The sequence below is a fragment of the Lepidochelys kempii genome, chromosome 2 (assembly GCF_965140285.1).
Source record: "Lepidochelys kempii isolate rLepKem1 chromosome 2, rLepKem1.hap1, whole genome shotgun sequence".
Classification (NCBI taxonomy): domain Eukaryota; kingdom Metazoa; phylum Chordata; order Testudines; family Cheloniidae; genus Lepidochelys; species Lepidochelys kempii.
In genome coordinates, this window is record NC_136381.1 from 186,866,241 (window position 1) to 186,893,529 (window position 27,289).

Sequence of the window (27,289 nt, forward strand, 5' to 3'; positions counted from 1 at the left end):
GCTTGCAGCTTCCCCCTTTCTCTCCCTCTGGGCTTTTATATTTCTTCCACTCTGACCCATTAAGTATTTACTGACAGCGCCATGTGACTTTTAACACCGGTCCTCCATGTGCACTGCCCTGCAGAATTGGGCCAGATAAAACCGCTCCCCAAACCCAGCTGGCGGGACATTTTCCTCCCCCTCCACTCTCTCACTGTAGCAGCCAAGCGAAGGATTCCTCTTTCTTTCCCTCTTTCTTTTCCCATCCCTCCCTCCTTTCGTGCAAGCCCAACACGCAGGATCCTGCCGAGGAAAAGTGCCCATTGAAATCATCACCACCACCGATCCTGCGCCTGAGGCTCATAGAAGAAATAAAACCCCTTTATAGCCAACCTCCTGCGGCTGAGGACTTAATAGCATGGCAATGGCTCCAGGCTCTAAGAGATTCACACTCACCTTTGTCCAGTACATGGGATCTGTCTGTTTCCTCCTCCAGATCGTCTCTGTTGAGGCTGATGGTGAGTTCAATGCAGTTCGGGCTGAGTTAGTATTAGTGGAATCCGATTGGTATGCTGTTATTGAAACAAACAAAAAAACAACTTAAATATACGCCCCATTCCGGGTTAAGGAACGTCTGATTCTATTTTTTGAAACTCTCCAAATATCCTGGGGTTAAACAGAGAAAGGAATTAAGATCTCATAAAGATGAGATTATGGTATTAGAACAAAATTATGTGACAGGGAACTTGTCCGGGGGAAATAATAATAAAAAGGCAGGATAAGAAGAAGAAGAAGAATTAGTTAAATTTTAGAGAGCTTCTCCCACAACCAGTAATGTCTCCCCAAATACCGAACTTGACATCTCAGTACAGGTCCCTCTGGGTTGTAAGCATCAGGTACCTGAAAAACAGGAAGACGAAAGTCAAAGACTTTCCCCTGTACCGTCTTCTCTCCGTTACTACACACGCTCACGACATCTGCCAACCTTACTGCATGAGCGTAAATTGCTTCATTTCACTGCGAGGTGATTTCAATGGAACATGAATTTGGCTGAAAGCACCAGCTACTAGCTACCCTGAAATGATCCGTTTTGCTGTCTGACAATAATCTGAATGGACTGTACGCTTTTCCTTCCTAAAAGCCTGTACAGTTTTAACTATTTCACCTTAATTAATGGTGATCAAACTGCCTTAACAAGAACATGATTTATTTTAAAAACAAGTCTGTTTTCCTGGGAGAGAGCAGTGCTGAATGGCTACGCTTGTTTCTTCATGCTCAAAATCAGGGTAGAGTTATGCCTGATTTCAGTTTTTTAAGTACACTAACCTCATTCCACTGATGTTTGCTATGTGATTACAGAGGATGTTAAGACAAACATTATTGAATAACAAGAATGTTTTCATTTTGCTCCGAGAATATTTCGTCTCAGTTTTTTGTCTTCGATTTTCATTTATTTCATTTGATAATCGAAATAAGAGAAGGAAGAAAAAATGGAGACAAACTTTCCTTGCATGTGTACGTTTATTGCATGCGGTGTATAATAAAGGTTTATGTAGCAGAACCCACTGTCATAAATTTGGTGACAATGAAATTGAGTTAAGAATGAAGAAGGAAAGGTCACATCCTTTCAAAGCACTGCAGCTTGCAAAACTGCAATTCCAGTTTTAGTGAAGGAACCTCTTATAGCAAAACTGCTTTGTGGGGAGAAAAAATACTTCACTATATTTGGAAACATGGAGACAGAGAAAAGAATAATTATTTTGCTTGGTTAAGAAAGCTTTTTCTTAAGTATCCGTCAGTGGTAGCTATCCCAGAGACCTTCTGGTTCCATCCTAAACTGACCTCCTCTGAGATAGCCAAGAGAAAAGGTGGGTGAGATAATATCTTGTATTGGACCAACTTTTACTGGTGAGAGAGACAAGCTTCGGAGCTTTTACACAGAGGAAAAAATGTTGTTGAACAGTATTTCAGTGACCATTTCTAAAGGCTTACTTAAGGGAGTTCATGACATATTTTAATGGGCATTCAATAGTTTGTCACATTCATCTTACACATGAAATGTACACAGATATGGTAAAATAATTAAAAATTACAGGGAAGAAGATGTAAAGAACAATATAAGTGCAAAGCATTATTATAAAATGATAAATAGTCTCCATTTTTATTTAACTTCTTCTAAATGACATTCTGGAAAACTTGTTGGTTCATTATTACCAAGCTATTCAAAGTGTTTTCTTAATATCGTGATTTAAGCCAACTCCTGTAATGCTGAGAAATCACTTTATGTGAAGTTATGTCACTATGTAGAATTGCCAGGTTTAAATAAATCTGAGAGTATAAACCAGGAACAATATTTCCTTTCATAATAGATTCTGAACTGGCCTGAACAGGAAACCATCTTCTCATTTGTGAAAATTATAGATGAAAATTTAATTTTGCAGACAATTCCTGCTCTGTAAGGTTTGCAGATGTGAGTGGTGACATGACAAGGAACAATTCTGGATAATATATATATTTGTTACTTTTAACAAAAAATAACAATGTTTTGCAAACTGCTCAGGGGATTTAGAGTATACTTTGTAAAAACCTCATGAAACCAAGCCTGGTCTCTGTATAGGCAAACCTCAGAAACTTGTTACAATATATTACCCTAAGGGAGACGCTGGCTTTATTCTCTGACATGTAAATAATGACATAGTGTAGACAATATAACTAGAGATCATACAGGCCTGGTAGAGGTGTAAAGCCTCAAGCATTTTTTGATCTCTTTTGACTAATAGTTTTCCACAACACACATGGACGTGGTGTAGCTAGAATCCATGAAGATGTAGGTAGAAGCTAAAATAAAATATAATTTAGGATTTCTGTGTGACTTTTATAAGTTGAGGCTATGTCTACACTGGCAACTGAACAACAAAACTTTTGTCTTTCAGAGGTTTTAAATACCTCCACCTCCAGAAAGACAAAAGTTTTGCTGACAAAAAGCACCAGTGTGAACAGCTCTTTGTCAGCAGGAGCACTCTCGTTGGGGATGGAAGTTTTTTGTCGGCAGGAGAGTGACAAACAGCGGCTACACTGTGTGCCATTTAGCGACACGGCTTCAGTGACACAGCCCTGTTGCTAAAAGCTGTGTAGTGTAGACATAACCTAAATGTGTCTGCTAATGGCACCTGGACTGAGGTCAATCAGCTAGAAGCTTCCCTAAGACCATTTATCCTTTAATTTACACTGGTGTAAATCAGGAGTATTTTAACTCCATTAGAGTCAGTGGAGTTACTACAGAATAAAACAAGGGTAAATAGAGAACTAAGCCCTAAGGCTGTTCATCCATGACAATCACAGGTAGATTCCAGATTTGTACATGGAGGGAACGTATATTCACAAGGATTTACATGGATAGCTTGCATTAGTACAACTACCTGCACATCAAAATAAACTCTAACCCTCACCCTTGTAAAGACGGAGATTCTAGCTATGTCATTATGATCATGACTGGCCTCAGCTATACCAGTATAAATGGGGAGTAACTGGAGTTTGCATTTACACTGAGTTAAATGAATCAGGCCCTGTGGAAGCTGTATAAGAATTAACACTTTTACTCTGTTTTACCTTTTTCAGAGCTGCCAAAATGTCCATATGTACCAACAGTAGTTTTCCATAGAACATTGGTCAGATGAACAAAATGTTGTAACAGTGTGACAATAATTAATCAGTACAATTAATATAATATTGAAGTGAACATCAGTAGTTTACTTTTGGCAAAAGCTTGCAAAATTGCTCCAGCAAGAAATAATTTTATTTTTTAAGTTTTGTGTTACATGCAAAACATTTTGCCCACTCCACTAATTGGGTCAGTACATAGACTGCAAGTGGAAGAAATTCCAGGAATTCTGAATCCATAAAGTTAGACACAATTAGACACTGGCCTGAGCTACAAAATTCTGACCTCAAACCATATCTAATGTTTCTAAAATTAGGCTTTGTGGGACTCAAATATGGGGTTTTGGTTCATTTCTCAAATACAATTGAGAGTATTCTCATCTCAATATGTGCTTACAAAACTGTCATTAATGTTCACACACACACAGAGAGACAGAGTGCAGGTTAGACCCCACTATTTCAAATGTCAGGTTTCTTCTTATGGAACCATCAGTAAACAAAAAAGCCAGAGGAACTAATGGACAGATGAAAAACTGATACATTTCAAAGAATAAGGGGAAAGTAATAAGAAGCAACTTCCTGTACTGAAAATGGATTAAGAAAGCTGTGACAAAGGCAGCTTCCAGTTCCCTCCTGAGCACTTGGTTCCTGTTGCTTTTATCTATTTAGATGGAAGGGGAAATTATTTTTAAAAAAGGTAAAATAATAATAATAAAAAAAGTGACACTGATTCTTTACATTTAGGGTGTAAATCAAACCCAAGAGAATGAATGGGAATTTTCCTTTATCCTATTCTAGATGGTTTAGTGGTCTCTTCTGGCCTCAAACTCTATGATTCTATTTTTGTTTTATTATCTCCAGGCACTTGTGCATGAGCAGCACATGCAAGCAATTCAGGTTTCCATTTACAAAGCACAGAAAATAAGTTTGTCAGCTGCATCAATAAATAAATAAAAATCCAGCCCTTATTATGGTAAAACAGAAGGTAAAATTGAATTTACCTGAGTAAGAATTGCAGAGTTGGTCTCCCACTTTGCTATTTCTCCAATTATGCAATATTTTAAGCAGTTTGAATTAAATAAGAAGCAATCAATCCTTTTAGATCCTTACAGAAATAAACTCTCCATTCATGAACAAGCACAGCTGATAATTGCCAAAATCTTGCTGTCTGTATTTGAACGCTCCACCCTTGCTATTACAGCCAAGGCCATTGTACTCCATAGCCATAGAAACAGCAATAAAATTGCTTTCTCACTACAGATGGAATAATGACCCCCACAAAATGTACCTCTCTCCATTTCCAAATGGTCACCACCTCTGGTTTGGTATATAACTTTAGGGGACCAGTCTGCCGGCATCAGGTCATGGGGTCAGCAAACTAGGTGGGCATTTTTGGGGAGTCAGCAGGTCTGCATTGGATAGGCACAAACTGGGGGTGGGATTGGAGGAATCCATACCACTGGCCTACTGGTTTTTGGAGATTAAGCAGGAAAGGGGCTGTATTATTGTTCAATGGAACTGCTCTATGGTTGGGAACCCTCTATAAAAATGAGCTGCAAAGGATTTTTTGAATGCTAAGTTTTCGGCTTTTCTTGCTTTGCTTTTCTCTAATGCATAAAGAAAGCCTGAAAAGTGTTGGTCAAAGAAACAGGGTTTTTAATTGTTGTTGTTTTATTTTTGGCTTTTTTTATCTTGGAAATGTTAGGAATGTAAAGTCTGTTCTGGCCTTAAGTCATACCCAAAAGAGCTCAATCTATTTAGCTCATCAAAGAGAAGGTAAGGGCAATTTGATCATGTCTGTAATCACCGGCAGAGGGAGAAGATGTCTGGAAGTAGAGAGCTCTTTAATCTATCAGACAGAGGCATAAAAAGGTTCAGTGACTAGAAGTTAAAGTCAGCAAATTTCAAATGGAAATAAGGTACAGTGCATGTAAGGACCATTGGAACAGATTACTAAGGAATGAGGTGTAAATTCTTCATTTCTTGGAGCTTTGAATCAAGGTTGGATGTCTTTCTAGCTGACATATTCTAGTTCAGCCACAAATTATTGGTCTGGAGACAGGAGTCACAGGATGAAAGCTACATTTTGTTACACAGGAGGACAGATTAGATTATCATAATGGTCTCTTCTGGCCTTAAAATCTATATATCTCTGGATACTCCAAGGCATCTTGTCTTCTATATATCAGAATGCATTATTTTTATTGTAAACTATTTGGGGCAGATATTATCTTTACATTTGTGTGCTACAGGGTGTTGAATATATTATTCATGCTAATCAAATAATAAATAATAACTTTCATAAGAACATACATAAGAATGGCCATACTGGATCAGAACAATGGTCTATCTAGCCCAGTATCCTGTTTTCTGATAATGGCCAGTGCCAAATGCTTCAGTGGGAATGAACAGGGCAATTCTGAGCGATCCTCCATTCCCTGTTGTCCAGTCCCAGCTTCTGGCAAAGCTTTTCTTTTTCCAACAGATCAAAAGCTAAAAACAGAATAGTGTAATAATATCAGTACATTTACAGTAGAGGCTAAAAAACCAATGCAATGACTGTGAAAACGACTCACTTACCTTTGCTTTATAAGATGCAAAGTGCAGCAAATTAATCAAGCATCAAGAACACTACAATTGTCAAAAACAAAGGCCATTTAAAATACTTAATAATTTTGATACATATGCTCGTGTTTTTGTGAACTGTGTTGTCTTATGCATTAGGACAGAGAAAACAAAAAATCTGAAGCAGAAATCAGCATCTACTACAATGGGATTTGTTATGTTTTACATACACAAAGAGAGACGTACATCACAGAATCCAACAATACCTGCTATCAGGATAGACCTTTACGTGCTGTGAAATTCTAAAGGTCCTAGACATAACACCTTTTCTTATAAAATGCTCCCAACTATATCTAACTGGCTGCTCTTACTATAGAAAAATATTGCCTGTAAATGGAAAGTCATTAAATATTAATGTCTTGCACTGTTTACTAAGGCTAGACTCCTACTGGCTTCAAGAAGGAATCTTGCCTGAGTACTAAAGCACTGAGCCCATTACTACTGATTAGTGATTGGAAGAAGAGACCCAAATTTTTGCCCAAAACTTGAAATCAGCTTTTTGAGGTTAGAAAAAGGTTGGTTTATGTCTCTACTCCTACTGGTTTCAGCTGGGACCTGAAGAGGAAGTACCAAAATACTGCAAGAAAGACTATTCTCACGGTATTTCTGAACTTGCCAGAACCAAGAAGTACATGAAATCTCTTGAGAAAGTCTCACAAGAATTCCAGATCAATTTCTAGGCCAAAGAGGGGTGACTAGTTTGAACAGGCTAAAAATAAGCATGCAAAATTTAGGGAGGGATTCTGTCTCCACACTAGTCCCCCTGGCTAGCCCTGGTGTGGGAGCATGGTGGGACAGAGATCAGATGTGAGGAAGCATGTTAGGGGTAAGAAAGAGTGGGGGAATAGCACCAGAATGCTAAGAGGAGTTCTGGGCTGCTCTAAGTGCACAGAACACCTTGTGGCTAACTAACTGATGCCAGAGCCATATTGATGGCTTAAAGCCACCTTTGCCTCCTCAGCCCATGGGCTATGCCTTTTGTGCTGTACCTCCAGGAGGCTATCTAAAGCAGAATGAACATGTGAACCTCCTGAGGTTATCAATTCAAAAGGATTAACTCCATCTATCTAGTACTTCTGTCACAATATTTTAAGCTCTCAGCCCTAATGTCAGTATTCGTGCCCCCAGAACATTAATGTTTTCCTCATTTACATTTTATGTGCATATGAATTTGCCCCTGATAAAAGTGAAGGGCTCATAAGCAGTTACTACACTGGTGTAAAAATCCTCAATGTAGATAAGCCTTTTCAACCAGCAACCTGAAAAAATCAAAATTTTATTAATTATTAATTATTATTATTACTCTAGTGCCCAGTAGCCAGAGCCCCGCTGTGCTAGGTGCTGTATAAACATATAACAAAAAGGCAGGCCACGCCTTAAAGAGCTTGCAGTTTCAACAGGTGAAGATGCACTTGAAATTCTATTCATATATATTTTGCAAGCCCTCCATTAGAAATGTTTCTAGGCCAGATTCTGTCTTGGGATATGTGCAAAAGCCATCCACTGATTTAAGAGCTGCAATTTTGTACTTGAGGGCTGAATTTGACCAAAAGCTACTTTTACAATTTTGATTATTCATTTCAGTTATCAAATGACGAGGCTCCCAAGAATGCCCACCTATAAAATAAAATTATATGTTGATAGCCCCAAAAATTTTTGTAACACCATTATAAGATGTGGAATTCAAAATCAATATCGTAGTTTTGATTTATATAAGGGAACTTACCAAGTAGGTGTACTAGTATATTTTTTCTTTCATTCCCCAAAACACTGCTCTAATGTGACACTACTGTGAATGATGTAGACACATTGGAAATGCCAACTGTCTTGCAAGTCAAATACCAGAGGATTAAAGCTTATTCATTTTATTTCATTTTAAATGAGAAAGCAAATAAAACTGAGAACGCTTGTTGCAAATTAGGCAGATAGCCATAATGTTCTTGAAAACTTTAGAAAAAGTATATAGGTCAATCTGGTATCCAGGTCAGTCTTGTTTATTTGTACCCCATCTAACCAAAGCTTCCTAGTAACTTTCCCCAACACAATGGATCAGTCCCATGTCCCCCATAAATCTATTTATCCAAATATTTTGGACATCCACAAAACCTTTCAGACAGGTAGGACTGTATTATATTTAAAAAAAAACAAAAAAACTAAATAGGCTGTCAGAATCTTCAGAATTTTCAATAAAGCCTCATTGAAGAGCAGTGCTTGATTAGCCATAATTACCAGCACACTAATAACAATAAATAAGGAAAGTTGTCCTTTAGCTCTCAGTCTTGGTTGGCGGAAAAGGAAACAACCTTTGCTGCAATCCTGCAAAGCTGCAATTGATAGGGACGGCTGGTAAAAAAATTAACGATGAGCGGCACTACCTCAGATTACATTTTGATGGAGCCTGATCACTTACCAACTTAGTCTTTTCCCTTATTCATTTAATTAAAATGTTTGTGGATGAAAGTAGTGCTTATTAAGGAGGAGGACTAACACTTAGTGCTCAAGCCAGATGCTGCATATGATTGCTCCAGACAACTCTGCTGGTGTACCTCAGTCCTGAACAGAGACCTTCAACTATGCTGACCTGTGTGATGGCTTGTAATGTGGACAAATTCCCTGCTGGAGGAGAGATCCCCGATGGTGAAAACATGCTCTTCTTCCCTTTGGAGGTCTCACTGGAGACATTATCACTGCTAGATTTTCAGGTGGCAGCTGTGGCACCTTTTTTTCAGGCCATAGTTGGTCGCAGGTCTGCCAATGTCTCCTCTGACCAAGACCGTGACACAGTCATCTGCATATTTGTGACCATCAGGCTACATTACTGCCATGCATTCTATCTGTTGCCTTTGAAAAGTATTCAGAAGTTTCAGTAGTAGAAAATATAGAGGCTTGCTGCCATCTCTGCTCTGCCCTGGCTCCAGCTCATTTCTGATGGGAATTCAAGGTGTATATACAGTGCCTATCACATTAGAGACCAAATCTTTGATTGGGGTCTCTGTGTGTTACCTGAAACATAACTCAACATTTCTCATTGCAGGAACTGTGATCCTGTTGATTGATCTCATTGTCAGTTACTGAGTTAAAATCTCTGCTGCTGATGGCAGGATGTTGTCAGTCATACAGCCACATCTCTGGAAGTTATTCCCGCCAGCAGTCTGCTAGAGCCAAAGTTTCGTTAGATCCAGGTTGGGGTTATCTGTTTGCTAAAGCCAGAAGTGCTTGAGGAAGGTGATGGGCCTGGCATACAATGTAGGATGGATCACCTGAAGGATTCCTGATTTAGTTTAGTCAGGGCCCATGTAATCTGGGATGAGGGAATTTGCTACCTAATGCCCCAATTGCTGTCGAATTGTGCAGCAGAATCTAAGATTTTATTTAAATAAAATGTTACTTACGATAACAAAGAAGCCCTTCCTGACATAAACTGTTGTAATCTGATGTACTGCTGTCTTCCTGGGTCTGCCGACATCCAAAAACAAATGCTCCGAGACTTGCGTTAACTCAGTGGGGTGTTAACTTCAAAACCTAATTATGAAAATGTAAATGTCAACATTGTTAATTATTTTGCTGCTTATCATTTTTTGCGGAATCATCTAGCAAATATGCTTATTCTACAAATCAGTCATGACCTAGGCTGCCTTTGATGCAAAACCCTACCTGCCCTCTGCCCAACTGCTACAACCTCCAGCTACTACCCCGATAAAGTCCACAATGCAGGAGTGAGTTGTAAGAACAAAAATCTACAGTGCACTGAAAATTTAAAGTCAGGGTAAAATAAACTGAGTTTAAAACAAAATCAAACAGTAAGGAATACTCTGCTGATTCTATTAGTCATTTTCATATTTCATTCAATAAAAGCCTTCCACTTTTTAAAAATGTACTTGAAAGTTCTGCATAATTTCCAGTCTGCAGCTCCAGTATGATATGAAAACCATGGTGATTTGCAGCAGAATTTAGGTCCAGGTTATTGCAAAGTATATGAAACCTTTCCTTTCCTAGCAGAGACTGGGAATTAATTTGTTGCTGATATGGAAGAGCGAGTTACATTGCTAGCTTTTTAAACTGGTATTTGTTATTTTATAAATTTGATTGATTTTATAAATTAAGTGTAAGGCATCCAGGTGCCTTTGTAATGGTTTCCGTTACCAGTTCCTATGGGATAGATTCTGACTCTGACTATACACCCATATAAGGGATTAAGAACCCCTATTTACACTTCAAGAGCTGTACAGACTTTGGATCCAGGCATGTAGGAGTAAGGGGAGCCACTCACCTGGATCAGAAATATGTGGAAACTTAGCCCCACTTCTCTAATTACTGACCAAGGTAGCTAAACCAAGCTATGTGTATGTGTGCGTGCACACGCTTGTATACAGGAGTAGTAATTTACTAGTGGTACAGGCCAGAAGCAAGGACCAGATCCTTGAAGGTGTTTAGATGCCCAGTTCCCATTGATTTCAATAGACATTAGGCACTTAAATATCTTTGAAGATCTAGGCCTAAGTTACTAGCTCCCAAGATCAAGGAGCTCAGTTAAAATTAAACTGAGATCATAAAAGAAAATAAGTTTAATTTTGCAGTTGATAGGTTTGTCACAATCCACAATATATTTGTGTATTTATTTAATACAACACTGTGACATGTGACACATTTTGTTGTTATGTATGTCTGTCTTTGGTGCTGCAGGGAAGTTGTTCACAGTTGAATCCAGAAACAGCTCTCAGGGTCTGGACCTAACCGCAGCTCAGAAATTGTGTGCTGACCTGGGCGCTCGCTTAGCCACTGCAGAGGAACTGAGACGGGCTGTAGTGGACTGTTCTTTTGCCGCATGCACCAGAGGTTGGCTGGCCGACGGTACCATTGGGTAAGGAGAATGGAAGCAGCAAAATCCACCCTAACCAGCATGAATGATTGCTCTCAAACAAGCTTTCCCACTTTGGGTAATATTATTACCGAGAAACACTGGGCACAAAGAAATGCTTATGTAACCAAGTCTCGGGTGTTTCATTCAGATAAGCTAACTATGCTGTTACCTTGCACAAAATCAGTCACGTACAGCTGATGCTGCAGAGATGTGAGTGTACATAGATCACCTAATACACAGTTCTAAAATATATTCATCTTCCTTTTAATCTTAGAAATACATTGTTTCAATCAAATTCCCTGTGGCCCACAAAATATCTTGTTTAAATCCAGAAAATATTGAGTAGCTAGCTGTCAATATCTTGGATGTTGTCATTCGCTATTATTTGTTGAATACCAACAGTGTACCAAGCTCTAAAGGAATGTAGGCCCAGATCCTCAATTTAACTCCCATTCTGAGAGTTAGGTTAGGTACCTAAATGCTTTAGAGGATATGAGCCTTACACTTTACAGGCCCAATCCTGCGGCCACTGAAGTCAATGGAAAAGCTCTCATTGACTTCAGTAGTGCAGGGTCGGGCACCCTGTGGACAAAATAAATAACAAACACAGGGTCTGATCCAAAGCCCATTGAAGTCAATGGGGGCCATGCAGCGTAAATTTATTAGTTATTATTAATTTTTATAGTGCCCAAAGGAGTGTTAGGTTCTTCACAAAAACAAATTGAAAGACATGTTCCCGTCATAGGGAACTTACACTTAGAGCTGACGTGATGAGTGCGGTTAACAAACCGGAGGGAATTGGATGAAAAAGGACATTGCTTCAGCTATATGATCACACAGTGACTCAGTTTAGGCATCTTGATGGTTTAGATAACTGTGATAATTGATGGACTTCTTGTGGGCACTGGGAAGAACTACACAATTTTTGATCAGTGGACCAAAATTTACAGGTGTAATTTATCTAGATGGTAAAATTGTTGGGGCAAGGGTGCCAAACTATTGGGCCTAACATAACGGGGACATTATCTCACTTGAGGTCTCTGGGTGTTCATGTTTAAATGGAGTCACTGTGTGATCATACTGCTGAAGCAATGTTCTTTCTCATCCTATCCCCTCCTGTTTGTTACCCTCACTGGTCACATGATATCTAAGTGTAAGTTCCCTATGACAGGACCATGTCTTTTTATTCATTTCTGTGAAGAACCCTAGTACACCTTTGGGCACTATGAAAATAACAAAACAAATAATAAATATTAAGAAGGGTGTATTAGGGAGAGACTCTCAGAAGAATGTTGAATGCATGGTGGATGAGGTCAGGGAGCTGGTCCCAGACATGGGAAAGCCATATGGAAAAAAAAGCACAAAGACAAAAATGGAAGAAGGGGAAAGACTGGATAGTTATGTCAGGGACAGGCAAGCTGATAAAAATAAAATAGAGTTCTCAAGTGTCAAATAAGTTTCTTCAGGAAACAAGAGAGCAGTAAGTTAACACTTCAAAGCCTTTGAATTTCAAGGTGCTTTGCAAACATTCAGGAACCTTCCCAACACATGATGTGAGGTAAGGAAGTATAGTTACCCTCATTTTATAGTTAAGAAAACTGAGACATAGAGACTTATTTAATGGTACATATCTATGTAGTCATTAGCGACATGGGAACAGAGGCCAGGTTTTTTGGCTCCAAATCATGTGCGTTAAGCACAAAGTCATTCTTTCCTTCCCTCATCTAGTAAACCATCTGGCCTTCATTTTCAGAGGTCCTGAGCACTCAACAGTTCCCATGGACTTCAACAGGAGTTGTAGGTGCTCAGCACTTCTGAAAGCTAGACTTTGAGTGTTTACCATCTTCACAACAAGCAAAAAAGTGTATTTTCCTGTATGATGTATGGATTGGGACACTTTAAATTAGGTTTGGTTTAATCTAGAGTGTTTTACTATAGTTCTATTGTATACAAAAATAACTAAAATTGACACATGGGAACAGGGACCGATGTACCTGACTGAATAAAACAGGCTGGTGTACAGCCAAGGTCTGCATGGTGGAGGCTCCCTAACAATCCCTCCCTACCCCAAAAAAACCCTGATCCATCCTTCACTCACCCACACCCAACAACCTTCAAGTTCACACCCAGGCTCTTTCGCAGCAATTACTTCCCTCTCCCTCAGCTCCTCCATTACCCCTGTCTCCCCTAAGCCTTTGCACTGCTTCTGAGGGGTGCAGGAAATATATTTCTGTATTGTAGTTTAAATGAATTATTACTCAAAGTTCTGTATTAATATGCCTAGGTTGGAATCTATTTGTCAAAAAATATTTCCTGAATCTTTTTTGTTGTCTGTATTGTTACAGACATAGTTGCTGACGGGTATTTTGAAATAAATCACCAAAATGATTGAAACTGGCATAATTATATTGTGCTATTTTGACAAATGAAATATGCAGTATTTTAAAATATTGTGCACAGAATTTTTAATGTTTTGGTGCAGAATTCCCCCAGGAGAAGATATAGGTTAGTCTTATCCCTATTTTACAGATGCAGAAACTGAAGCACAGCAACATCAACATGATAATCCCACTTAAGAAAATGGAAGAGTGCAAAATTCTGTCCTCCTGGACAGAAACATAGCCACATTTATTTTTGCATGTGGCACATATCAGTAGATACAATACTATGGCCAGTGGTGCATTATAACAACATAGGAAAGAAACAGTGACTTGCTCAAAGTCACACAGCAATTCCATAGCAAAGCCAGGAACAGAATCCAGGTCATCTGATTCCTAGTTTTGAGAGTTAACCACAAGAACATCTTTCCAACTTGTGAACTCTGCCTTCAGCTGGTTTCTCACCTCTTTAACCTTGCTCTACTCTACTGCTTCCTTCAATTTGTATTTGCAAAGTTCACTTGAATAAAGTACATTAGCCCATTTACTGTCAGTGTCTAGTGTTGACAAAGTTATGTTTTTCCACAGAATACTGTCCCCTTAAAAATTCTTAAACTTTAGGGAATTATTAGCTTTGGTGACTGTTATTAGTTATTTTAGATAGCATTGGGCTATATGCATTTTTAATGATAAAATACAGTTTCCAATTATTTTTTTCCAAAGGATAGAAAATTTTACTATAAATGAAAAAAACTTCAAATGAAAGTAATTATTTCCGGCACTCTGTTTTGTCCAAATGAAAGTATTTAAAATTAATTTTAAAGTACTTTTGAAATTAAAAAAAAATCCAGTTTAAAAAAAAAAGGAATAAGATAGGTTCCGTCACTCAAACTTTCTCTTTTTTTCTCTTACCAACCCAGTCCCTGAAATAGGTTGCAGGCCTGAAAGCCAAGAAAACTATTTTCATCCCGACAATGTACATGGCAGGATTATTAAACGGGTCCTTTTATACAACTTTTCAGTAGTATTAAATGAGGAAGTGGGGTGCGTGGGGTGGGTGAGACAAGAAGTGTCCCCATTCTTCCCTCTAAGCACTGTCAGCATTTTAAAGGTGCAAGAAGACAAAAATATTTTCTATTTTCTGAGCCACAATAGGCTGACAGGCTGATCTCAACTGCTCATTGAAGACAATGGTGCTATGACAATTTACACCAGTTGGGGATTTGCCCTGAGTACGTGATTATGAAGAATGCTAAACTATTCATAATTAACAGCAGTTTGCTGCAGCACATCAGAATGCAATAGCTCTGTAGGACTGAATACCAGCAGCTCCCATTAAAATTACTAGGAACTGCTGGATCCTCAGCACTTTTGAAAAATTAGGCCACCTGTTTAGATGTTTAAATAATTTAGGCACCAAACCTTGGTCTCACTATGTAAAATATTAAGAATACAAAGAACCCCCAAAACAACAAAAGCATGTCTTGAAGCATATGGAATACATGTAACTCTTATTTTATGAGGGAAAATAGGACACTAGGGTCATATGGCAAACCCTGACAGAAAAGTACAATTAAGATGTGTTTCTTAAGAATTAGAGAAAAGAAAACAAAAAATGCAAGTCCCAATGAAGTAAATGGTCGCTCTTAAAACCATTACTCTGCTTTATACCTGAGGGGGGCTCTTTTTTGGTGAGGACTCCCACTGTGTTAGACACTGTATAAAGACATAGTAAAAGACTGCCCCTACCTCAAAGAGCTGATAAGAAAGGGGAAAGAGAGACCCAGAGAGGTGAAGTAACTTGTCCAAGCTCACCCAGCTAGTGAGTGGCAGAGCCAGGAACAGAACCGAGGTCTTCTGCATAGGGCTAGGTGGAGTGGAAAGGGTCTCATTCTCTTCAAGAAGACAATGAAAATTAGGGAAGGAGATGACAGCTGTGGTGGGGATGAAAGGCAGCTGTGGAGAGGGGCTGGGAATGAGTATATTTGCCCTGAGAACTTCAGTACAGAACACCGAGAATGATTATAGGGTTTTCACTATAAAGAATAGCTATTTTATAATATACTGTATGTGAGCCCCACCATGCTTGATCATCAGAGATTCGAGGAAGACAGAATAATCTGTGGGATGTTCATTTTCCAACTTTCAGAAACCTAAAAATAAACACAAAGAAGAGGCTGGAATGAAAACCTAAAGAACATACTGTACCGTGCTGGAGGGCTTCACACAGGGCTTTCAGATTGAATGTTTAAATCCAAAAAGTAGTTGCAAAAGATCATCATGCCTTCAGAAAGCATTGCACCTCTTTCTTCCTTTCATTCACTGGCAGCTCACTTACTGCTTTTATTGGGTCATTAATCTGACAAGCAAATATGTCACAAGAGTGTCATTTTGTTGCAAATAGCTATTAGCACTTATTCCAAGATGACAAATGAGAATTACAGCAGGGAGGCTGGAAAACTTAACACCACTTCACTTCCTAAAATATAAAAATGTATACTACCTTATTTCCAGAAGGTGCTAAATATTTTAGAATTCATTTTAGAAATGTTTGTGAGCTTTTTCTTTGAACCCACCAAACACCACTCTAAATCTTCACATGTGAAAAACGGATTTTCAAAAATTAAACTGACAGTAACCTGAAAAGCATCGGCTTGATCTCTCTTAAAACCAAAGTCCTCTATTTATCCACACAACAGGTAAAAGGCAATGGCAGTGCAAGCTCCCCAATGCTGCCCTGCTGATGTGCCCCAGTCCTAAAAAGAGCCAATTTTGGGAGTGAGAGGGTTTCTGTGAGCTTTGAATCCTTGATACATATCTGCTGAAATTACCAATTTCAATTGTGGACATCAATTTACTCGGAACTGAACTGTGACCACCCATTAAGATTGCAGCATTGCTATCAGATGGCAACAACTTTTGGTCACTACCAACCTGGGCTAAATTTGAAATAGTGATCTGGAGATGAAAGGATCCACATAATATTGCTTGATGTAATGTTCTGGTATGTGTGTGTGTGTGGTAGAAGGAGAGAAGGATGTGTCACGAAACCAATGACTTTTTTATTTAAAATGAAATCAGTCATTCAGACTGTTTCTTTTCTGCTCTGGCTGCCAATATCTAATCTAAGTATTTCCCAAAGGAGCACTAGGCACCAAATAAATATGTAAAAATATTTTCTTTCCAAAAATAGGACCTAGACTTTTCACTCTGCCCTCACATCATGTTCATTGTTGTTGTCTAGAAGGCTAAACCATTTTGTATAGCTCCACTACTGGAAGGCTTGACTATACAGAAGGGTCTTAAAAGTAGTAAGGTTTGGGATCGTCCAGATCTTTGTTGGCAGGGAACACTGCAGCTCGGGCTCCCCCTCGAGAACACCCTGCCTCCAGCATTTGAATTTCATCTCTGGGACTCCCAGCTGCAGTACCTTTCGTGATCAGAGTTATCCCGTGTCACAGAATCAGTGCTGATCTCTGAGACAGATCAGACCTAGACCCACCAGGGATTTAAAGATTAGGACAATACCTTGAATAGAATATTGAACTGGCAGTTAAGAGGGCAGAATGTGTGAAGCAGAAGATCCTCCCGAGGCAGGATTTTACAAAGTTGGTCAGCAATAGATTGAGGTGTTCCCTACTGGCTTTCACTATCAAGAAGGACATGGCTCTTTTTGACCATGATGGCACAGTTTGTCAGGAAATTCACATCATCCAGGTGCCCTGTTCCCACACCCCACCACCAGGGAATTCAGTCTTTTTTTTTTAATCCGAGGTGAAGGGATCATGGTTGTTGACACTTCTCTCTGGTTGAATTTCCCAACTTGGAGTGGTCTGTGGGAGAAACAGGACAGTCAATGTGGTGCTCCTCGTCTGATAGATCAAGGAGTGTTCTGTCAGAAGTTTGGACAGGACCAGCCATCACAATTTCTGAGGTCAGGGTCATATCAGCAGATGGTACATGCTGCATCCTCTGACTAGCAAATGAGGATGGCTCCATTCAGATATCCTCACTCTGTCCCCATCTTGGATGTCAAAAAATGTATTTCTCAATATAAGAGTGAGAGCATAACAGGAATAACTGGCAAATAGGTAGTACTCCATCTGATCACCTGCATTTCAACATCATCAAAACTATTCATGGCATCCTACATACTGAAGTCCTCCTCTTGCAACAAGCTCATGCCTGTTCATGTTAGGGTATATGTACACTGCAATTAAAAACCGAGGGCTGGCCCATGCCAGCTGACTCAGGTTTGCGGGACTCGGGCAAAGCGGCTATTTAATTATGGAGTAGACCATCAGGCTCAGGCTGGAGCCTGGGCTCTAGGACCCTGCAAGATGGGAGGGTCCCAGAGCTAGGGCTGCAGCCCAAGCCCGAACATCTACACTGCAATTAAACAGCCCCTTAGCTCGAGTCCTGCAAGCCCCTGTCAGATGGAATGGGCCAGCTGTGGCTTTTTAATTGCAGTGTAGACATACTCTTAGTGTCTCAGACCTACCCATTGCTAAACCCTAGCCTCCTCCAGTAAAAGCTGCAAGATTAAATGGGCATTATTTGGCTACACATAATCTTGTTTCAGGGTTAAACCCACTTCCACATGCTTCCTTCTACAGTCATTGATATTACAATACTGTATCTTGTATATTGCATACAACTTAAAAGATTAGATTTCTTTAAATATATAATAAAACAAAGATGAAGTATAATTATACTGCAATATAACATTAAAATAATCATTATTACGTTAATCAAACATTCTTAACTATTCCCAGACAAAAAGCTAAGGCAAGACAGAATGAAGCTTGAGGGTAGTTTGAAGGTAAAAAGATCACCACAGGAAGTTTTCAATTATCCTAAAAGCAAGCATTACTAACCCAGTGAATTCAAAGGTAAGGTTAAACTATTAAAGATTCCAAACATGTTAAAGTATGGAAATACAAAATTAAGATCCTCAAACAATTCTGATTCTCCCCTATAGTGATACTATGAAGGGAAAATATGGTGAAAAAAATCTGTACTATCTTTAAAAATAAGTTATGTCTAATTTGAGGCCACAAACACTAAAATGTCTTAATCATAATAGTATGATTATTGAATGGCATCAAAACTTACTAGCATTGCTCTTGGGACATTATTTCCACCGGGTTGATCATTTGATACTTTTATGATATACACTACAACACAACCACAATAAAGTTAACATTTAACAAGTAAAAGAGGAGTAGAAAATACATATGTGCAATTTAGCTGAGTTAATACAGCAGAAGCAGCCTTAACTTTTCAATTTCTTGACTTGGGCGTGCTTGATTTCTCAAGCTTAACAATGAAGTATTTTTATATTTAGTTATCTTGTTTCCTTAAAGGAAAAATGAAAAAAGAAATCTGGAGCTATTTGGCATGGGGAGATTACAAGCTGCACTTGATTCACTTCAACATTCCTTGAATAGGGCAAGAACTATAGTTAGCACCACTGCCACTAAAACGTCTTCATCTCATATGCATGTCTCAGCTAAACTCTCAGTTTAAGGGCACCACTAGAGCTGAAGGGCTGATTGGCAGAACCAACATTTTAAAAGCTCCATGACAAACCTTAAATAAAAATTCTAATGCCTACGTGTGAAACCGGCATCTCTAAATGCTCGTAACTGTAAAACCACAGAACCATATTTTGTCTTCAAATTTGGCTTGATTTTTTTACTTTAATTGAGATGTACAAGACAACCACAGAGTGAACCTTCTACTTGAAACTATTTTGTTATTTATATAAGTGAGTTAATTATAACATATAGGAAAAATATATTTTTCACATTCGGGTAACTAAGGAACAATTAAAACAACTTTCCTTTGCAACCCAAAAAAGAATTTGTTTGAGAGAGTCATGAGCAACGGAAGAAAGTGGAATGTACATATGGAATCTGGATTTAATCCAATATGTTATTAGTGCCCTCCAGTGATGAGCTGCCAAAATCTGAAGAACCGGTTCCTTCAGTCACTCTGGGTCTTCGGCGGCACTTCAGCAGCATGTTCTTTGCTTTCTCTGGGTCTTTGGCAGCACTGAAGCACCCACTGCCAAAGTGCCGCCGAAGACCCGGAGCGTGGCCGGGTGAGTAAAAATTAAAAAGGGATTCTCAGCCAGGGAAGCCTCCCCAGCCAGGAGCTCAGGCGGGCTGGACAGGACGGTTCTGTGGGCCAGATGTAACCTGCGGGCTGGAGTTTGCCCACCCTTTAACAACCGGTTCTAAACCGGCTTCAAAATTTAACAACCGGTTCGCGCAAACTGGTGCGAACCGGCTCCAGCTCACCACTGGCGCCCTCTATATAATAATTGTATGGATGTTTTTTTCCCCTAATGATGATTGGAGGAACAGTTTTTCTGTATTCATGGTATAGTAAGAGGTTTTCAGAAATAGCTGACATCCAGGTCAGATGTTTACCAAAACACATAATTATTACAGCTGATCAGTATTCTCACTCATTCTGTTCCTTTTATGTATATCTAAGTGTTACACAGACCTCTGCAGAGAGAAGAAAAATTGTACCTACTTGTGAAATAAATGGGTACAATCACACAACAGACTGAACTAAGAAACAGACTAAAGGACATGCTAAAAAGATGTAGAATTCCACATACATCTGGGCTCAAATCAGAACTGAAATAATCCACTCAAATTCAAATCCCACAGGGTATGTCTACACTGCAATAAAACACCTGTGGCTGGCCTCAGTGAGCTGACTCGGGCTCATGGGGCTCAGGCTGAGGGGCTATAATATTGCAGTGTAGACTTTCAGGCTTGGGTTGGATGCTGGCCTCTGGGACCCACCCCCCCTCACGAGGTCTCAGAACCTGGGCTCCAGTATGAACTCAGATGTCTACGCTGCAATTTTATAGCCCCCCAGCCCGAGCCCTGCAAGCTGGAGTCAGCTGACCCGGGCCAGCTATGGGTTTTATTGCAGTGTAGACATATGCAGAGTGACCCCCCTCTTCCATTCTATTCCGTATTCAGAGTGTGGCATGCATTCGATGAAGTGAGCTGTAGCTCACGAAAGCTTATGCTGAAATAAGTTAGTCTCTCAGGTGCCACAAGTACTCCTTTTCTTTTTGTGGATACAGACTAACACAGCTGCTACGCTGAAACCTCTTAACCATTGTGACTCTTAAGCAGCAATAGTTCTAGGACTGGGAACGGTAAATAAAAAACATACTGTGTTTCAAGTTTTACCATCTCCTATGAAAGTGCTGGAGCTAGTCCAAAAAAGTGGCAAACAATTAATGGGAAAAGTATATGATTTTCACACTTTCTGGCTCTGATTTCAGCAAAGCTTTGCTGTTTTTGCACAAACCCTTTAAAATAAATTCATATATTTTAGTCCCAAAGGGAAAAGTTTAACAAAGGTACAAGCATCTGAAAATGACCCTTTAGAATTGAGATACATGTACAGCTTTTGTTATCAGCTCTGCTACATGCTTCACCAATAACTGTTTCTATAGCAGTTGGCACTTTACAGACATGTAGAAAGACATATACCCATCTGTGACAGGCGTCGGTCGGTCCTCCGAGCCCCTAGGGGCGATGGAGAGCAATGGTCTCCGTGGCAGGCCTCGGCCCCACCTCCCGGGCATTGGGGAATTAGCGGGAAGGTGTGCCGGCCGAAGTCAGTAGCACGCCCCTCCGGCAGGGGCGTGCCGGCAAGAGTCAGTAGCGCGCCCCTCCGGCAGGGGAACGCTGGGGTAGGGGAACGCAGGCCCACCCAACTCCACTGTGTTCCAGCCCAGGGCCCTGACAGTGGCGGGAGGTGAAGGTCCCGCCGCTGGGTCAGCGGGGCAATCCGCACCCGCTGACCAAACACACCCACCCCACGGTGTAGTTGGGTCACTGGGCTACTTCCTACCCGGTCTCTCTCAGGCGGGTCGCTCCGGTCCCTCCATCTCCTCCGGGTATTCCGCTGCGGGCAGCTCCGGATCATCCATCTCCTCCGGGTAATCCGCTGCGGGCAGCTCCGGTTCCTCCGGGTATTCCGTTGCGGGCCACCCCCACTCCCCCTCGGTATCAGACTCACGCTGGCCCGGGCTGCAGTCAGGCCCCTCCAGGTCCTCTGGGTATTCAGCGGCCGGCAGCCCTGGTTGCCACAGGCCTTCCCCCCGGTCAGGCTCCTCCTTGCCCAGGGCTTCGCCTGGGTCAGCAGCAGGATCGCAAGGGAGGAGCCAGCAGCCTGTGTCTGTCTCCCTCTCTGGTGCTCTCCTCATTGGGCAGAGGGCCCCGCCCTTTGTACTTCCTGTCCCACTCTTCCCCTTCCGGGGATTGGCGGAAGCTTAGCCTGGCCCCGCCTGCTCAGACTCAGAGGGTGGCTCTTTACGCTCTGGTTCGGAGGGGAGCCACCCTGGCTCCCTACACCATCCCAAAGAATTTACAGAAAAGGCCCTGATTTTGCTACTCTCACACAAGTAGGCCTATTGACTTCAAACAGTCAAGTAAGGCTTTATAGGCCAGCTGGATCCTTAAACCCAGTGGTATAAGGTGCTGAGCCCTCTCATTTGAAGGGCTCAGTGGGGGTTGAGTGCAGTCAACACCTCACAGGAAATGCTCAGCACCTTGCAGGATTGGGCTCTAGGCAGGAAGCATACAGACAGAGAATGTGGAGTTGGAAGAATCAAATAGGCTTTTGTTATTTCCCTATTTACATGAGACAGGATTTCTTCATTCCCAGAGAAATTGTATCTGGATGTTTTCAATTTTAATCAAAACAAATTCATAATTCTAATTTTATAATATACAGTACCAAGTTAAACTCTTAAGTGCAGTGTCACTTAAAATCTTGTTTGAAGCAGGAATGAATTAATCTACAGGAAGAGCATTTCATTTTTTAAATGTAATGAAGGAACATGGTTTAGCTATAAATCCAACCGTTTGGATCTTTTTGTAAGGGATTCAAAAGGTCAAACACACTGGAGTCTTACTTTGTGTATAATGGTAAAAATTACTTACTTCATAGCCTTTTTATTAAGTCTTATTTCTATCAACAGTAACTAATAAATGCTATTCTAAGAATTAACAAGTCAATGTACTATATTAGATTTCCATCACCTATATCCTTGCAATAGCAAACCACACAGGAACTTTATATGGCATCTGAAAAAAATTAAAAAGCACTTTGTTTTTTAAACACACAATCCTACATATGATTCACAGCATCCTATTTTGGACATGATAGCAAAATTCCAAGGATCCATCAGCCAAAGAGAAATTTTTAGTCTATCCCAGAAATAGCACACTGACTAGTAGTGCTTTGGGCTGCAGTAGTGGATAATAGCTAGAACAGAGGATTAAAAGTCAGAAAATGCAGGCTCAAATTTTCAGAACTGGATGCCTAAGATCAGGCATTGAGTCCTTACTTAGGCACACACAGAGTACGCCTACACTGGAGATGTAAGGTGTAATTTCCAGCTGGAGCAGACATATCCGTGCTAACCAGAGTGGTGCAAGTGGCACTAATCACGTGAATATATATCTAGGGTCTTGGATGAGACTGTATTCCGGGCAGTGCCCATCCTGCCACTTGCACCACCACACCTACCTTCTGTTTTTAGTGCTCTAGCTTGATCAGAGCAAGCGCAGGTATGTCTCCTTGAGCTGGAAATTACACCTTCCAGCTCCAGTGCTGTCAGAGCCAAAGGGACATGGATTGATTTTCAGAGATCAGGAGTGACCAAAATTCCCACTAAATTTACTGTGGGGCAAATTTTCACTCTCTAATTCTGATTGCCTCAGATTTTGGGCACTAAACTTTAGACACATAGATCCAGACTTTTAAAGATATTTAGACGTTTCGCTGCTCAGCATTGCAAAGCCTAAGTGATTTAGGCAGTTAAATCTAATTTTCGTCCCATTGACTTTCAGTGAGACTCTGTTTGCATATAAAATGATGCAAACAAATTGTTACAGTTGAAAGGAGCAAACAGCTAGGCACAGACGTTGCAAGACTAATTTATTACCATGAGTAATTCCATTTATTTCAATAGTAAAGTTAAGCATGGGCATAAGTCTTGGCAGGACCATGTCCTTATACAGTAGGAGGGAAAATCTAAAGATTTCCTTCCTACTCACACATGCATGTGTGAATGCACATGCACACGCACACATATGAATGCTTTTTATGTAAAATGAGCCCATTAAGTGCAGTATTGTTTCTCCAGGAGGAAAAAATGCATCAGAAGGGTGGGATGTGGGGTGTGTGTGAGGGGGACTTTCTGATGAGGTTTTCCAAGTTTTCATTTTTTTGAACTTCTGTATGATGAAATATTTACATGAACATAACTTGTATTTTGTTTATGGTGCCAGAAATTAGATTCTGATATCAACTCGTAAATGACATTTTTAACTATTCTAGAAAGTTAAAAGGAAGTAATGAGACCATCAATTTTTGTGATGTAGTATATTTGAATAGTTCATTAATATTGTTTTAAGTTTGTAAGCATTCAAAACAATTTTTAAGAATAACAATATTTTGAACACGTAAAAACATATACACATATAAGTATGATAGGAAGACTTATCAGTCTCCCCTCAGGCTTCCTTTCTCAAGAATAAATATAGCCAGTTTTCTTTTTAACCTATCCTCATAGGTCAGGTTTTCTAAACCTTTTAGCATTTTTATTGCTCTCCTCTGGTCTTTCTCTAATTTATCCACATCTTTCTTAAAGTGTTGTGCCTAAAACTGGACACAATACCGCAGCTGAGGTCTCACTAGTGCCAAGTAGAGTGGTACAATTGCATAGCCCCTGCATCTTTGGGATGGAGCATACTCAGTGAAGATGGAGTCTTTGGAGAACTTAGCTGCCAAAGTCTAACAAGTCTCTGCTAAGCATATGGGAAAAGATTTTTCAGAGGCTTTCAACTTGGCCAAATTCAAGCAGATTTTCAAAAGAACGGCAAAAAACAGAAAACAAAACCGACCCCTGCCATCTAGTGTATCCTTGCCAAAATGTCATGTCCCTTCTCTAAAGCATGAAGGTGCTACAGTTTCTCAATGATTTTTTTTAGCTTGGGCAAAACAGTGTATTTTTCCCTAATCTAATCCTTGGAAATGTCTGAACCAATTTTTGCTGAAATTTTCCAAAAAAATTCAGCCTAAGGTAGACACCAGCATGGGAAGTTTCAGCCTGAACAGGTAAAGTTAATCAAAATTATAAGCAACTCAAAATAGGATCTTATAATGGTAAGTGTTGGGTAGCCATAAGTATAGGCAGTGCTAACAGCTTCATCTATAATATACTACTGATTGCTCCTCTTAGTTCTGTAGAGACACCATATCTAAGAGGGAGAGAGATGGATTCTATGCCCTTTTTTGTTCAACATCAACATAATTGTATACTTAGTTCGAATTTGTCACTTTTGTTAAAACTCATTTAAGGCAATAGGATGGAATAGGTGTTACTGAGGGCCTAACTGGAAGATGGTGGGATTGCATAAGTGCCAATGAGGACATAATTTGTTCTACAGAACCTTAATTGTTGGTGAGGAAGATGTATAAGGAAAAAAAGAGATTAGCTTGACTACAGGGTCTCGAGCTGAGTTTTCAAGGCTTGCAGGGAGGGAAAAACAAAACACATATTCTGCTTGTAAATGGAGCATATTTGATCTGAAATCACAGACACTAAAAATGTGGGTGTCAGTTTTCAAGAGTCACTTTTCACAGTAGAAGTGCACTTTGTACCATTTTTGTGCCTATCCACTCACCCAGTAATGGCCCCTAAGCACGTCTTGTATCAGTCTTAGAAAGGTTTATATTGTTTCCCAGATTCACAGCTGCAGTACAATAACAACTACTTGTCTTTACTTTTAAGACCCTCCTTTGACTATTCACCCTATTTATCATTTTTCATATTCTATCAGATGTATATTCCCATCTCCACTGTCTGATGCCAGACTTTATTGCCTAATTGTCTAATTTTCCACTAAGCACCTTCATGCTCTTCTGTCCCCCATTACACTTAGAAAGAGCACCCTGTAAAAATCTGCAAAACCACCACGTTGCTTCCTTCAAATTGCTTCCTAAAACTCACCTCCGCTTCAACACCTACAAAAAACTCAACAATGGTTAGCTGGTGTGCTCTGACTGCTGCTTATCACGTTGATCATAATTGTCTCATTGTTACCTTTTATTCCTCTATTTGTTTGCTTTCTCCCCCTACTGTAGGATAATCCAATAGTTAAAGCATTGCTCTAGGACTCAGGAGATGTGGATTTAATTTTCTACTCTGCCACAGACTTCTTGTGTGACCTTGGGCAAGTCACTTAGCCTCTCTGTGCTTCAGTTCCTCTTCTATAAAATGGGGATAATGGCACTGCCCTACCTCACAAGGGAGTTGTGAGGTGGTCAGATACTACAGTGAGGAAGGCCAGATCTACTTAAGATAGATTTTGACCATCAGCTTTTCGGGGCAGAGATCACATTTTTGTTATGGAGCTGATGCCTTTAGACATTAGAGATTAATTAATCCTCACAACACTTCTGGGATATAGGTAGGTGAGTAAATATTATTGCCATTCTATAGGTGTAGTAACTAAGGTACATATATGCTGCAGCTGGAGGTGTAATCTCCAGTTTGGGTATACAAAAACACACTAGCTATAATCCAGGTAGTGCATTAAAAACAGCAGCTTAGCCAAGGCTGCACAGCTGGTGGCATGGAGCAACCTTGTGAGTATACACAAAGGATCTTGGAGGAGATTATACTTGGGCAGCTAGCCCATGCTGCTGCTTGCGCCACTGTGACTACATTGCTATTGATAGCATGCTGGCTTGATCAAAGCTAGTGTATATACATCCACTTGAGCTGAAAACTGCACAGTGTAGATATACCCTGAGACAGAAAATTGAAGTGACTTGCCTACAATGTTGCAAATCAGTGGCAAACAGGGATTAACTGAACAAACATGATAAAATCCTAAAGGTATTATTTTAATAAATTATTTTGAATTATTGGTGATAATAGGAAATCCTGGAATCTTTACCTAATTTGTACTCAGACAAAACTCCTATTAAAGCCTATTAAACTCCCACTTTAATAGGTGTTTACTTGAGTAAAGAACTAAAAAAGACAGAAGGCCAAATTCTGCTCTGATTTAAACTGTTTTCAATCTGGAGCACACTGTGGAAGCCAACATTGTTGCTGTGGATTTACACTGTTGTAAGTGAAGCAAAATATGGTCCTTAGGCAGGACTTGGGATTTGTCCCAATGTTTAGACATACTGTGCACAAACTGAAATGTGCTATCACTCTTTCAAATGCCAGTCCTAAACTTTTAGTGCTTCCTGTGGCCTTGAATTAATATATGACCCGGCATTTTAAAAAATTACTTGTCTCTCTTATCTATTCTTTCCCAGAATGGTCTTTTCCACATTAGTACCCCAGTGCAAGCCCCTCAGAAGTTCAGTGCTGACAATATAAAGACGGATGCAATGCTATTCCCTGACTGAAGTGATATAAGGCCAACCAATTTCACCTATATGTGCAGTACACTTCCTGCAGAACTTCTGATTTTTTTCTCCTTCTTCTCTATTTTAGGACAATGGTGTGCAGTAAGACAGGCAGCAACCAGCAGAGTGTGAAAGCTATCGATGTTAACATTGAAAATGATCCCTCTCCAGGTGGCAGATACAATGCACTTTGTGTGAAAGATCAAGGTCAGCACTAATATGTCATTGAAACAATGTACTGTCACCAGTAAAAAGGACTTTTTTCTTAAATTTTCCTATTAGTGGGAGCAATGATGGGAAATTT

At 40.0% G+C, this 27,289-nt stretch overlaps 2 protein-coding genes and 1 long non-coding RNA gene across 3 annotated transcripts in view; 1 reads left to right on the forward strand and 2 right to left on the reverse strand.

Annotated features, from left to right (window-relative positions):
* The window catches only part of LOC144930227 (uncharacterized), a 33,148-nt gene extending 31,152 nt beyond the window's left edge, over nt 1–1,996 (reverse strand). Inside the window, exon 1 of the long non-coding RNA XR_013635381.1 lies at nt 436–1,996. This is a non-coding gene — a long non-coding RNA (uncharacterized LOC144930227). The remainder of the gene's footprint in view (nt 1–435) is intronic.
* SUSD5 (sushi domain containing 5) overlaps nt 398–27,289 on the forward strand; it is a 70,967-nt gene continuing 44,075 nt past the window's right edge. Inside the window, exons 1-3 of the mRNA XM_073333072.1 lie at nt 398–497; nt 10,948–11,125; nt 27,074–27,192. Of these exons, the coding sequence (XP_073189173.1) occupies nt 398–497; nt 10,948–11,125; nt 27,074–27,192 (397 nt within the window). The remainder of the gene's footprint in view (nt 498–10,947; nt 11,126–27,073; nt 27,193–27,289) is intronic.
* CRTAP (cartilage associated protein) overlaps nt 5,939–27,289 on the reverse strand; it is a 105,568-nt gene continuing 84,217 nt past the window's right edge. Inside the window, exons 9-10 of the transcript XR_012157463.2 lie at nt 9,657–9,786; nt 5,939–6,132 (exon numbers count right to left, since the gene is read on the reverse strand). The gene's annotated coding sequence lies outside the window, so the exon portion shown is untranslated. The remainder of the gene's footprint in view (nt 6,133–9,656; nt 9,787–27,289) is intronic.